We start from the raw sequence: 14,180 nt of genomic DNA, 5'->3' as shown, positions 1-14,180 counted from the left end.
ATCCTAGAGGCAAAAGAAAGCCCCTGGGGAATCTGAACCATTACCCTTAAGAAAAATTACTTTGTCAACAGAATTTAGGATGGATTGGAGTGGTAGAAAACTTGAAGCAGGGATACATTAAGCATTTTGAAATTGTAAGTGGATTTGGGGGGGGGGGCTATACAATGTTTTTCATTGGAAAATTTATTCTTTTGATAAAAATGAATTATGCCCCTTGGAATCTTTAAATTATACACAACAGATCTTATTAATGAAGCAGAAAGTCACTAGTATGTGTCAGCTAGGGAAATGACTGTGGGTATGTAAGACAGATAAGATAGCGGGAAGTAGAATCTTAAATGGTTGTTTAATGCTCAAGCAACTTTCAACATTTATTGAGATTACCTTATGTGGTTTGAAAGAGCATTATTAGGGCATTGATAATGTCAGCTTTATGCTATCCTACTTTGTATTATAGGATTTGCCTATAAATAGAATATATATAATGAACAGTTTAACCTCGTTGACTAGCATTGTTAGTAACTTCCTGGTTTATCAAAAATATAGACAGTTATTTTTAGGAGCTCTCATGTACATATGCTAAGCTAATATCTGTGGTTAAGAAGAAAAATGAGTACACTTTCACTATTTGTAATTCTGTTTTATTTCTACAAACATTTTATAAATGTTTGATTGTGAAGTATGCATTGACTTGAATGAGACCCTATCCCTTGGATTCAGATCTCAATAAATAAAAGTATTAAGTAGATCTGGATGTTTTATTAGACACTAGGAGTACAAAGATAAAAGTGAAATCATCTCTGCCCCTTAAGGAGCTTATTAAGCCTTGAAAGGAGAGAATATATAGGTATAGATAGATGTCTGGAAAATCAATACGAGGTAATAGTATTTGGAAGGTAAGCGTTGGTTACCATAATAAAAGGCATAAGATAATTTTAAGGACTATCTTTCTGAGTAGAAATATAAGAAATTAATGTATTTGCTTTTTATCTTATGAACATTAGACATGTATTTATATAGTTATCTGATATCTTGGTCTGGAATGTGGAAAAAACAAAGCTGGTTTACACTAGGCAAAAGTAACAGCTAGTAAATTTTAGAATTTTACCTAGTAAACTGCACACGTACAACCTGTATTGAATTGCTTGTCTTCCCAATGGGGATGAGTGAGGAGGGAGGAAGGGAAAAAAATCTGAAATTCAAAGTTTTAAAAAACAAATGTTTTTTAAAAAAAACAAACGTGTTTTTTACATGCAACCAGGAAATAAGATGTACAGGCACTGGGGTATAGAGGTCGGTCTTGCCCTGCTAGAAAGTTAGGGGAGTGATGGAGGAGGATGTAGGGGAGAACAGATTGGGGTAAGGGATATTCAGTGGGCTTGCTATTTTGGGGTGGGTGGTAGGGGAAAGATGGGAAGAAAAAATTGTAACTCAAAATCTTGTGGAAATGACTATTGAGAATTAAAAATAATTAAATAATTTAAAAAAATTACCTAGTAACCATATTTGTTTTCAGTAAGTTGTTTACAAATGCCATTAAACTTCATTTTGATAGGGTCACTTCTGTCTATAGATAGAAAAATTTCCATGCTTAGAAATAGTAACTATGGTTCTTTGTTGTTATTGGCTATTGTATGTTGTCAGGATGTCCTGGGGAAAGAGAGTGCACGTTTAGAATTGATACCCCTATTCCAGAAGCAGACGTGAAGAAAGCCATTTCTTCCAGGCTGCTTTGTAGATAGATCCTTTGTACCTTTGAGTATAACAGCCTTTTACATTGATTTCACCCTATGGCAATCTTCCTTTTTGGGGTCATTGTGCTGTTCACTGGATGTATCTGAAAGGGAAAGACTTCTGTATCCTTTTAAGATATTTAGCAACCTCACACAAAGTAACAAGTCACTTTGGAATCAGAAAGCAGTTTCAGAGCAAAACATCTTTGGGGGGAAAGGTTGTCTGTTTTTAAACATGAGTCCCTTATCATTAGTGCAGGATTTCACAATCTGTTGCATTTCTGAAGGTGTTTGGTTAGTGGATATACAATATGCTATGGTGAGTTATACTTGAGCAGTACATTATATGTTGTCAGATTTCTGTTACTTTGTCTCTGATTTAATCCTCTTAATAGCTGGTAAACTAAGGTAGTTAAATAAAATGTTAGAGAAATAGATTGACAAACTTTGACATATCTCTGAATTTATGCTTGGGAGTTCAGTATTAGATACATATGTATAATTAGTAAGTAAATGTGTTTACTAACATTTGTAGATTTTTGTAGCTGATGCTTAGCTATGTTTAAAAGTTTAATTGCATAATTTAATTATATAGGGTAAAACTAAATGATGAGTAAAAGGGGGGAAAGTGCTATTAAAAATATGGCTGCCACTGCTCCATTTGCTCATAAGTGATAGTAATGGTAGATTTCACATATACACACACACACACAAACACACACACATACATACAAATATGTATGTAAAACTAAATAGACTATAGTCTCAAATTCAGTTTTAAAATTCTGTTTGTTTTTGTTGCCCTGAGTTTAAAAAGAAATATCTGAAAGAAGGTATTTAATTAAACAAACGTCATAATATGCAAACATGAACCTAAAGACCCAGGCCTGGAAGAAATCATTTGACTTTGAATAACTAAGGATTATAGATAGATAAAGAAATATACATACATATACATGTATATCTGTATATCTATATAAATTTAGCATGCATTGTTGAGTTCATTGCATATGTGAACTTATGTGATGTTGGGATGACAAAAATTTTTTTAAAGACTAAACTGTTGCGTTTATGCATGTATATGTATATGATATGCATATATTTGTATATATTTAGTATGTCTGCATAGATATATCCATAAAAATTTAATAGAGAAATAATTGACTTAGACATTTGAAAAAATCCATGTCTACATGTGTACATAGGTATATGCATGCATACACATGTGTAAGAACTCAGCATGCCTGTAATGATACTTTCATTAATAAGGGCCAGATACTAAACCTTTTTTCCCCACAGCATTTCACATTCCACATTATAGTCTGGCTTTTGGAAGAACATGTCTTAAAGCAGAGCACTGAATAAGAAATACCTCAGAATAGGTCCTGTGCTGGTGACAGAATTCCAGTGTGACCTCTGCTCTGTGTTTCCAGGACTGGATTGTTCTCATGGCAGAATTATCCATGAAATTTGTCTGTTGATGGCTTAAAGTATCCCACAAATTTGCAGTGCCTCCCCACTTTTGTGTGGCCTGATATTCCTTAGCATAATTATTTCCTTAATGAAGAAGTGATAGTCAATCTTGCATGCAAAGTTCTTAGATCTGCATTTCATGACATTTTGTGAAGTCATTTGGTGATGAATAAAAAAGTAAATAAACTACGTCCATATACAAGACTCATAAGAATTGTCCCCTTATTTAATGTATCCTCCATAGCTGTGGACTTCAACAACATTAATGAAGAAAATAAGAGACATCTTTTCAGTGAAATATTTTCTTCTATTGAAACATTGGCATTCACCTTTGGGAACGTGTAAGTAAAAATTTGTCGTTTGAGAGAATTTAAGACCAGGGCAAAGTGAGAGTATTGTTTCAGTGCCCAAAAAAACTGTATGACTAAGCTAAGGATTAAATAACATTAAAGATTTTGTGCATCTATATCCTGTACTACTTTATTATCAGGTTTAGAACTGCTAGGAAAGTAGTTAATTAGAGACAAATGCTTTCTCCCAAGTTTTGGTATGTATACTCCAGGGCTTTTTATGGTGTTGGACCACATTATGGGATTTAGAACTTGGAAGGTGCTTTAGTGATCATTTAATTTAATCCCCCTGTTCTAGACACCTCAGTATCAGAGGCGAAACAATTTAACCTCAAACCACAAAGACAGTAGGGAGCAGACCTCACATTTGAAGCCCCACCCTCTGACTCCAGGTTCACTGTTGTTTCCACCATGTGGTGCTCTTCCCCTCTCTTGGAGGGGATGAGAGTGGGAATCACTAATAATATTTCCTTAATTTGTTTTTAAAATAAACGCCTTTGAGTGATTTGTTACATGAAATAATCTCTGTCATAATTTTTGTCTCTTTTTTCCCATGACAGTGTTTCAGACGTCCTTATGGGAGATGTAGACTGTGGTTCATCCCTGGAACTTCATGTGTCTCAGAAAAGTCACGTAAGCTGAGTTTAATTGTGGACAGAGTTTTAAGTTTAGCAAACATTACAGTATAATAATTTCTTGACATATTCATCTGACCTATCTTATCATAATTCAGTTATTTTATGCTCCTTATTTACTGAAGTCACTAAAATGTTATGTCGGTTAAAGCAAGTATACATAGGATTAGGTTCAGTGATTATGCTTTATAGTCATTTTCAGGAATTATTGTAATTAGAATGAGGACACATAATGAATACTTTTCACAGGTTCTCATATACACATTATTATATTATCAACAGTTTTTTTTTATACTTTTAGAGTAGTAATTCTCATATACATTCAGTCAAACTTAGTCACCCTTCTGTCAAAGGTAATTTTTGGCATTACAGAAGATCCTAGATTTGAGATTTTAAGATGTAGAATGCAGATTCCTCTTGAATATTTCTCAGCTGTGTTTCCTTAGTGTCTGATACTCTGCCTTAGATTAGTCAGGGTTGGGGTGGCTAGGTGGTGCAGTGAATAGAACACTGGCCCTGGAGTCAGGAGGACCTGAGTTCAAATCCAGCCTCAGACACTTAACACAAAAAACTAGCCATGTGACCTTGGGCAAGTCAACTTAACCCCAACCTTCCCCCTCCAAACAAAAAAAATAATAAAAATTAGTAAATGTTTGACCTCTTCATTTTTTTTTTTAAGCAATCAGGGTTAAGTAACTTGCTCAAGGTTACAAGGCCAGTTATTATTTCTGGGTGTGGTGCTGAGTATCTGAGCCCAGATTTGATCCAGGTTATCCCCGACACTGGAGCCGGTGCTCTTACTTGCTGAGCCACCTGGCCACCCCTAAGCAATTGGGATTAAGTAACTTGCTCAAGGTTATATGGCCAGGTGTTTCTGGGTGGGTGCTAAGTGTCTGAGCCCGGGATTCGATCTCCAAGTCTTCTCAACACTGGAGCTGGTGCTCTTACTTGCTGTGCTACCTGGCCGCCTCTGACCTCTTCATTTCAATTCAAAAGGCATAACTAAGAATTTCACAGCTTGTTCAAATGCTATACAGGTTGTCTCTGCCATCACCAAAGAGCTCTTAAGAGCTCCTCAGCTGCTATCAATGGGATTCTCTCCAAAACTCCACTTTAACCATGCCTTGGGATAGGAGAAAAGGGGTCCTACTCCTCAATTTGTAAAAAAAAAAAAAATTGCTATAGATTAATAATTAGCTCCCAACTGAAACTTTGCAAATAGAGAAGTTTGTAAAATATTTCCTGTGTAGCATTTAAAAGGAAATTAATAAGTATGTCTTAAAATTAGAAACTTGAAGTCTGAAATAGATTCTAAAGTGTAATATGAATTTAATTTAAGTGTGACAGGTAAGAGCATTTTTAGAGTTGCTCATTTGGTATATTTTATTTTTTCATTTGATCACTATGTTGCTGTGTACAAAATTTAAAATAAGTTAGTGCAGCTTATTTATAATAAGAAGACTACAGAAATATTTGTATTTCAGGATGTATTTGAATATTGTTGTTGTTGAGTTGTTTCAGTCATGTCTAATGCTTCTTGACCCCAGTTGGGGTTGTCTTGGCAAAGATACTTGAGTGTTTCCCATTTCCTTCTCCTGCTTATTTAACAGAAGAGGAAACCGAGACAAACAAGGTTAAGTGACTTGACCAGGGTCACATGCTAGTAAGTGTCTAAAGCTGGTTTTGAACTTGGGTCTCCCTGACTCCAAGCCCTGCACTCTATCCACTGCCCCCTATCCACCTAACTGCCCTATATTTGAATATAACAGTGATCTAAAATGAAATGATTTTTAACTTTTACCAATTTGTCACTTGGCCTTACTAATTTTAAGTCAGAGTTGTTTCAAGTTTGTGAGCTATGCCCCAGAAAAGTGTGCATTTGTCATAGTTTATGTCCCATGGGACCAACTGGGCTTGCTACCTTTTTTTGTACAGCTGTCAAGTTAAGAAATGTCTTTATGTTTTAAAATAATGCTGTATCTGGGGGCAGCCAGGTGGCTCAGCGAGTAAGAGTACCGGCTCCAGTGTTGGGATGACCTGGGGATCAAATCCGGGCTCAGATACTCAGCACCACACCCAGAAATAACTGGCCGTGTAACCTTGAGCAAGTTACTTAACCCCGATTGCTTAAAAAACAAACAAACAAACAAACAAAAAAAAAGGAAATGGACAATCCTCTTTTGGGGAGGCCAGGTAGCACAGGGAGTAAGAGCACCGGCTCCAATGTTGAGAAGACCTGGAGATCGAATCCCAGGCTCAGACACTTAGCACCCACCCAGAAACACCTGGCCGTGTAACCTTGAGCAAGTTATTTAACCCCAATTGCTTAGGGGCGGCCAGGTGGCTCAGCGAGTAAGAGTAATTTGACCTGGATCAAATCCGGGCTCAGATACTTAGCACCACACCCAGAAATAACTGGCCGTATAACCTTGAGCAAGTTACTTAACCCCGATTGCTTTAAAAAAAAAAAATGATGCTATATATGAAAATGTGAAAAGCATACTTGGCTCACAGGCTGTACAGAAAGGTACAGGAGGTAGGAGGTGGATCTCAGGCCTTGCCAATCCTTGATCTCAGCTATTGAATGTGAAGAGTTAATTTTCCAGTGATCTTGGATTGCATGATTGAGATCAGAGTCACAATGGTGAACAGAGTTTGAGTGATGATAAAATAATAGGTTGGTGTTCTGACATTCTTTAGCAGTGTGCTCATTGTAATAAATCATCTCCTCGGGACCTACTGCTTAGAGCTGCATTGTTAATTGGCAGGGCTAAATTGATGCTATATGTAACTTTCCACTTATATTTGAAGTGTTCTGCTTAGGCTTCCACTCAGTTTTTGAGGGAGTAAAGAATTTTTTCATCATTTTCCTTTTTATAGGAAAAAATGATACAGCTTTACTGGGTTTTGTTTGTTTGTCTTTTTTTTTTTTTTTTTGCTTTTCTTTCCTGAAATTTAACTGAAAGATTATATGCATGAGAGCAGTCTTCATATTTGGTGCCTCAGTTGAGAATAAAATGTAGTCAATTTAAGATTATAAGAACTCTAAAGTAGAAATGTGGTATGAATGACAGAAGTAGCAGGAGCTCCTGTGTTCCTTTGACGTTTTTTCCTGTGACCTCCTCTTGTTTTCAGAGTTGCTTGTTGTCCACTTTATATTTTTTTTCCTGCCATTTGATGTAGGGCCACATGCTATCCCCATCTTTTCCTAGGGAAATAGTAGCCAGAGAATTTACACTTACAGGTGACAGAGTTAGTGGAAATCAAAGCCTCTTGACTGAGTTAAATTCTCTTTTAATAGATCTCCTTAGCAACATAATAATGCAGATAACACAAGGATAAGATAAATAACAGGAGATTTCTAAGCTCCAAAAGATCATTTTAAAACTAAGGAAAAATATTATCTGGGTGTTAACCTGCTTTAGAATCTCTGCATATGTATTTGATAAGAGACAGTGTGGTGCAGTGGATAGAGAGCTGACTTCAGAGTCTGGAAGATTTGGGTTCAGATGCTTCCTCATAGACCTCATAGACATAGACTGACTTTGTGACCTTCAGCAGCCAACTCACTCTCCTAGTTAGTTCTGAGTTGCAGAACTGTTGCTAGATCTGCACTGATAGAGCAGTTTCTTCACCTGTACTTCTTCACATAGATAAAATCACAAGTCCAGACCCTAAAACATTTGTAAATTCTAATACTAGAAAAACTCTGTGGTGGTTAACAGAGCTTTCTGTGTCCAGAAGTAGAAAGTGAGTTTTCAGGTGCTAGTTTTAAATTAAGGATGTGCTCATGTGTGCTTTTTCTTTCCTTGTTCCCATAGCCTTGGGCCTTGTTGAAGCTTAGTGTAGGGGAGATGTTATCTCCTAGTTATGCCTTTCATCTTTCTGTTTCTGGTTTCTTTTTGAGAGCTGAAGGAAAATCTATGCTGGCAAGTGTAGAAAATGTGCACCAATTCACACACCTAAGTAAAAATTGGAGGAAAGCTAGCTCATTGACCACTTTCATATAATACTTAAAGGTTTCAGGATCTTAGGTCTCTTCCAGCCCTGCAGTAGTTTTGTGGTTCTGTGAAATGTAGAGGGCGTCAACTCAGCATTTAAGTTAGCACTAAATTACTACTGTCTCCACTTTGAATTATGTGTGAGTGACCTCTTGTTTGCTTAGGTTGGAGAGGTCAGGATGTGTTTTAGGCAACTAGTCCAATTTGAAGTGACCCCTTCACTCTCAATTAGCAATAACTATGGCTTATGTTTTATGCGGAAGAATCAGCATAACCAAAACAAGTTAAAATGTCCTTTTAGGAAGGTGTCATTCATATATGCACAAGTGTGTATGTATATATGTGTATGTTTATAGATATATATGTGTCTATCTATCTGCATTTAATTATAACTTTAAGACAGGAGAGTTGTGGGGGGAAGAGAAAAAAGTTAAAAGTACCCAGCAGAGAACAAAAGAAAACCTAGAAAGAACCAAAGAAAAGCTGGGTAGCTTTGAAAACAATGTGTAACATTTATTATGTAGGTTTTCTTGAAATGGAAATTTCTTGTTTTCTGTTGAATCCTCTCTTATGATCTGCTGTGTACATGGAAATGTCCTTTTTTGTTGTTGTTGTTTTTGTATTGTATTTAAGTTTAAAATAAATAAAAAATTCACCCCCCAAAAAACGACAATCATCTACAGATCTAGATTGGTGAATTTGACCTTTTTTTGTTAATGATGGGGGTGAGTCAAGAATAAAAAAAAAACTGAAAAAATTTATAGTTTTAGGGTCTAGAATATATCATGAAAGAGCTCATTGCCTTAGTTATACCAATGATATTTTAGTCTTGATTGAATGGAAAATTATTTTCCATGTATATTGAATTTTGAGAAAATGTTACTGTATAAGTGGTATTATTCCACTAGATTAAGTAATATGATTTATTGAGTGAGAATTAGTGTGAAATTAAATGGACCAGTTGGTTTTGCATGTTCTTAATGGTTCTCAGATAAAAAGTTGCATCTTTTAAGTTGGAAACATTCACTGCTTATTTTCCTCTCTTGGGACTCACTCCTCAGCCTTTTGGAATCTGGCCTCTGACTTCATCCCTCAATAGAAACTCTTCTCTCCAGATTTATCATTTGCCAAATCAAATGGTCTTTTTTTTTTCTCAGTCCTCATCCTTCTTCACCTATCTGCTTCATGTGGTACTTCTGAGCACCCTCCCTCTCCTTTCTGGGTTTTTGTTACCCTATTCTCTTGGGTTTTTCTCCTCTCTGTCTGATGGCTCCTTCTCAGTTTTCTTCAATCATCCCTATCACACATTGTCAGTGTTAGTGTTTCCCCGAGGCTCTGCCCAAGAGCTTTTTCTCTCTCCTTTTTCCTCCTCACCTTCTCATGTGTACATTGTTCTCATATCCTTTCCCTCTCAACTCCCTTCCTGTCACACCCCCTCCCCCCAACCCCAACTTTATCAGCTCCCTTATGTCCATGATGATGATTCCCACATGTATACATCCAGTGCCTGGATTTCTCCTGAGCCTTCAGTCTCATAATCACCATTTGCCAATGGAGTATTTCAAACTTGATGTCCCTATGACATCTCATACTTAACGTCAGCAGGATGGAATTGTCTTTCCCCAACCCTTTCTTCTTCCAAACTTTACTTTTTCTGTTAAGGGCCCTGGCATCCTTCCAGGGTCCCAGTTTCTCATCATGTTGGCATTCTCTGCAACTCCTTAGTGCTGCCCCTTCCCCCCTGCCTCCCATATTCAGTTCATTACCAGATCTTTTAAATCTACCTTCACAACATTTCTCCCATCAAGTGCCTTCTTTTTTCTCATGGTGGACAGACACCTTAGTTCAAGCCCTTAGCACCTCTTGCCTAGCTTATCGAAATGACCTGATTGGCTGTGGTCTTCCAGCCTCAAGTATCTTCCCATTAAAGTTCAACCTATACACCATTACCAAAATAATTTTCCTTAAATGTAAATCTGATCATGTGACTCCTCTACTCAGTCAACTCTAGTAGCTTCCTATTGCCTTCAGGACCAACTATTAACTCCTTTGTTTAGTATTTAATGCCCCTTCATCTTTCTTTGGCCTTTTTGGATATTACACACCCCCACCCCCACCCCCTGAGCTGTGTGACCCAGACAAACTGCTTTCTCTCTGTTTTCTCCCATACCTGCCCCTCCCTTCCACCATACTTTCTACCACTGAATGAATCAGAGAATCAATCCCTCTGTTCCTCTAAGTTCACATTAGTACTATCTTCTACCTGAATCTTTCCCAGACAGCTAGTTTCTTCTTTCCTCAATTTAACTACTTTGTATTTATTCTCTTTATATTCTGCATATACTTATATGTGTTCTGATTGAAATACTCCCTCCCACCATTTGAATGGAAGTTACTTGTGAATGGGAACTATTTTAATTTTTTATATCCCCAGTGCCTAGCACAGTGTCTGGCACGTAGTATGGGCTTAATAAATACTTGTTGATTGGTTATTTCTTGGCCAGTATTTAGCATTTAATAACTTTTGTTATGTTCTTATTCAGTTGCTTTATTTGGTGGGGAGAAAGGACTCAATGCCTTCTTTTTTCTTCTCTCATTATTTATTCTTCCTACAATATAAATAGATCTATTAACTTTTTTTTTTATAAGCAATTCGGCTTAAGTAACTTGGCCAAGGTTACATGGCCAGTTTTTTTGTGTGGGTGTTAAATATCTGAGGCCAGAACCGATCCCAGGTTCTCCCGACTCTGGGGCCAGCACTCTTACTCACTTGCACCATCTAGCTGCCCCTATTAAATAATTTTTAAAAAGTAAATTATTAATGAATGTCTTAAATCTTTATTGAAATTGTACAAAATGTGAATGAAATGTTCATTTGTTACGCAACAGAATTGTCATAGAAGATTATATAGCCATTTTTGAAAAGATTGATTGGTAGTAGAAGCAGAAAGGTTAGTTATTCTTAAGATTTTAAAGTAATTTGCAGTTTATTAATTCCATAATATTTTCCCTTAGAATTTTTGCTGTTAATTCTAGAAAACAAGAAATTAAATCATTTTATTCTCTTATGCATATCCAAAGCTCACACAGATTTAGAAAATAAAAACAAAATAGTTTTAGATTTGAGCAGAGTAAATTTTTTGAGCACCCTTTCCCCCAAAAGTGCCCCAGCCACCCCCCAACATATATCTGTAGTTTTTCACCTAGTGTTTGTTGTTCCAATTTTTTTTTCCTTTGTGCAATTGTTTTCCTTTTGAAAAGTGTTGTTTTTCAATTTATATTGACAGAATTTGTGTCGGGTAGGTCATTAAATGGTTAGGAGAGATTAGGGGAAAATCCCAAAATATTAATCTATGTGCTAATTAATCAAATAAGTTTCAGTTCAGGGAAGAGTATAAAAATGAGATGCTGTTACATATTCTGGGCTGAAGTTATTTTTAAGTTTTTAGGGAAATGCTCCTTATATGCCTATAAAGAAAAAAAAAAGATGGAGGAGAGAGGTTTCTGTTTCTTGATATCTATAAATTGTTTCTGGTTTCCTAACTGATTAGTTTTAGGGTTTGTATGAAGAGCTTGGGACTGGTAGGTGTTGCAGTGGATAGAGTGCAGCCTGATGTCAGGAAGACTTCTCTTTCTGACTACAAATCTGGCCTCAGAAACTTAATAACAGTGTGAGCCTGGGAAAGTCACTTAGCCCTGTTTGCCTCAGTTTCTTCATATGTAATATGGGCTGGAGAAGAAAATGTCAAGAAAACCCCAAATGTGTTCACAAACAGTTGGACAAGACTGACAATACTAAAGAACAAGGAAGAGCTTAAATTTGTTTAGGAATTTTGTCTTTATTTATTCACATGTAAGCTCTTTGAGGACTGGGATTGTTGTGTTTTTTCTCTTTTGTATTTCCATCACTTAGCCCAGCCTTGCATATAATAGTGGTTTAATATATAAATACAATATATCATGTAATAAGTATTATTGTAATTACATATAAAATTATAAATATAAAAATTATAGAATATAAAATAAATAACTATAAATTGTGGTTTAATAAACTGTTGTTGACTCTGTTTTAGAACTGATAAACATGAAAGCCTTATTAAACAACAAAATTGTTTATTCGTAGATCCAGAAGATTGCTGTTGTAAATATTCTAGGATCACCTAAAGAGATTCTATTATTTAAATATTCTTTTCATAATCATTAGCTTTAAATCCTTGAAGTTCTTTAGGTAGAATATTAGGTTTTTAATGAGGTATGTCAGAAGGGCAAATTAGGCAGAAAAAAATCTTTTAAATGCATGGACTAAATTCTTGTGTGTAGCTTTTATTTTTCTACTCTAATTTATAGTTCTGTTTGTTTATTTTTCCATTTCAGTCCTCAGAAAACATTTCTGTGGAATCAGTGGGATTGCTGCATGAAAAAGATAATCTTCAAGGTACTTATGAGCAGTTGTTGTTATATTCTGCTTTTGACATTTATTCTTTACAATTAGCGTTCTTGCCAACAATTATGTCTACATGCCAACACTGAAGTGTGTCTCTAATTGTAGAGTTTCCATATTACTCACATTTGGAAATGGAAAAGCCAAAGCTGGGTTTGGTCTGGACTGCTGTAACTTTTGTGACTTGAAGGATAGAGAAAAACAAATATGGAAAGACAAAAACAGAATTTAAACCCAGCCAAACTGTGGCATTTAAGTTGTCCTAAAAGCCTATATGGGTTTATTAGTATTAGCTTTCAATAGAGATCATCTGAGCTGTTCTTCTTGCTCAGAGACCTGATACTAGCTTTCCTGGTAGTACTTAAATATGTTTTACATTTAATATTTTCTTTTTTAAGGATCTCTGTGGCCCAAAGAACTGAATAGTATGCTTCTCAGAAATGATAATGGAGTTGAATTGGCTTTGTCATATGCCAAAATGTGGTCAAAATATGCCAAAAATATAGTTACATGTATTGAAAAAAAAGTTAACCTGGGTAAGTGACCCTTTGGGGCATTTAATCAGCTTTATTGTTGTAGAATTAAGCTATTTATGAGTTGTCTGACAGAATCGTCACTAATGTAATTTCTATATTAGTAGTAGTTCCATTGAAATTAGTAAAAATTGTATTTTCCATTGTTGAAGTAAATAAAGGGTCTTAGTATATACTTTATTGATTGATTTGCTTTGGAAGCATGATTGCAACTCCTACTTTTTTTTTAGATTCCCCTGATACACAGGAGTTTTTTCTAGTCTTCGTTTTTATTCTGTATTATGTCTTTGTTTTTTAAATATTTCTTTTAAGCAACAGATTGTTTTCTTAACGATTCTCTCATTCTTTTTCATTTTATTATGTTGCTTAATCCATTCACATTTAAAGTTATGAGAATTTTATAAAATTATATTTTCCTCCATTTGTTTCAAATACTAGGATTTTTCCTCAAAATTTGGAATTTTCGCTCTTTTCCTCTGTAAACACAGTACTATGTCTCTTATTTATTTTAGGCTTAATAATTTTTAAGACAACCCTGTTCCCACTGGCTTTCTTTCCATCTACATCATTTGTTATCCCTTTTCCTAGTATTGGAGTTTTGCCGAACTGATTAAAGCTCCATTTTCTTTTATCTAGTTATTCCTCTCTTTTTTTCCCTCTTATTTAAGTACTCAAGAAAAATCTCTCATTTCTTGTTGATTTCATCTCTTGATGAAAAAAAAATTCATTTTTTGTACTCTTTTTTCTAAAAAAGGATTTCTTTCCCTTGTTCTCTTCAATATTTATCTTCCCTTTCTATCTGTTTTAGACTTTTATTCTTTGATTCATGGACCATATGCTTATTACTTTGTTAGTCTCTGTCTCCCTCGTGAAACTAAAGATTTTAAGCTCCCTATTTTGGGTTCCTTATTCTAGACAGTTCTTATGTTATTGTCTTATAGATCTTTTTTCCTGGCCCTCTTTATTGCTGTGACTTATGTTTTAAAAATAGCAATTTCAATGGATGATAAAAAT

General features: G+C 35.4%; 1 protein-coding gene across 3 annotated transcripts in view; it reads left to right on the top strand.

Moving 5' to 3' along the window:
* Positions 1–2,695: 2,695 nt before the first annotated feature.
* The window catches only part of LOC138167800 (rho GTPase-activating protein 29-like), a 35,578-nt gene continuing 24,093 nt past the window's right edge, over positions 2,696–14,180 (top strand). Inside the window, exons 1-4 of one of the 3 annotated variants that reach the window (XM_069096761.1) lie at positions 2,696–3,547; positions 4,117–4,189; positions 12,567–12,627; positions 13,032–13,169. In XM_069096761.1, the coding sequence (XP_068952862.1) occupies positions 3,372–3,547; positions 4,117–4,189; positions 12,567–12,627; positions 13,032–13,169 (448 nt within the window). In that variant the 5' untranslated portion in view covers positions 2,696–3,371. The remainder of the gene's footprint in view (positions 3,548–4,116; positions 4,190–12,566; positions 12,628–13,031; positions 13,170–14,180) is intronic. The other 2 variants (XM_069096763.1, XM_069096762.1) reach the window with 2 other exon arrangements.

This window comes from Petaurus breviceps, unplaced genomic scaffold (assembly GCF_028583685.1).
Source record: "Petaurus breviceps papuanus isolate PSGF00001 unplaced genomic scaffold, PetGlider_PUasm1.0 310, whole genome shotgun sequence".
In the NCBI taxonomy this organism is placed as follows: Eukaryota; Metazoa; Chordata; class Mammalia; order Diprotodontia; family Petauridae; genus Petaurus; species Petaurus breviceps.
The sequence above is the reverse complement of the archived record's forward strand: the minus strand, read 5'-3'. Positions and strand labels throughout refer to the sequence as shown.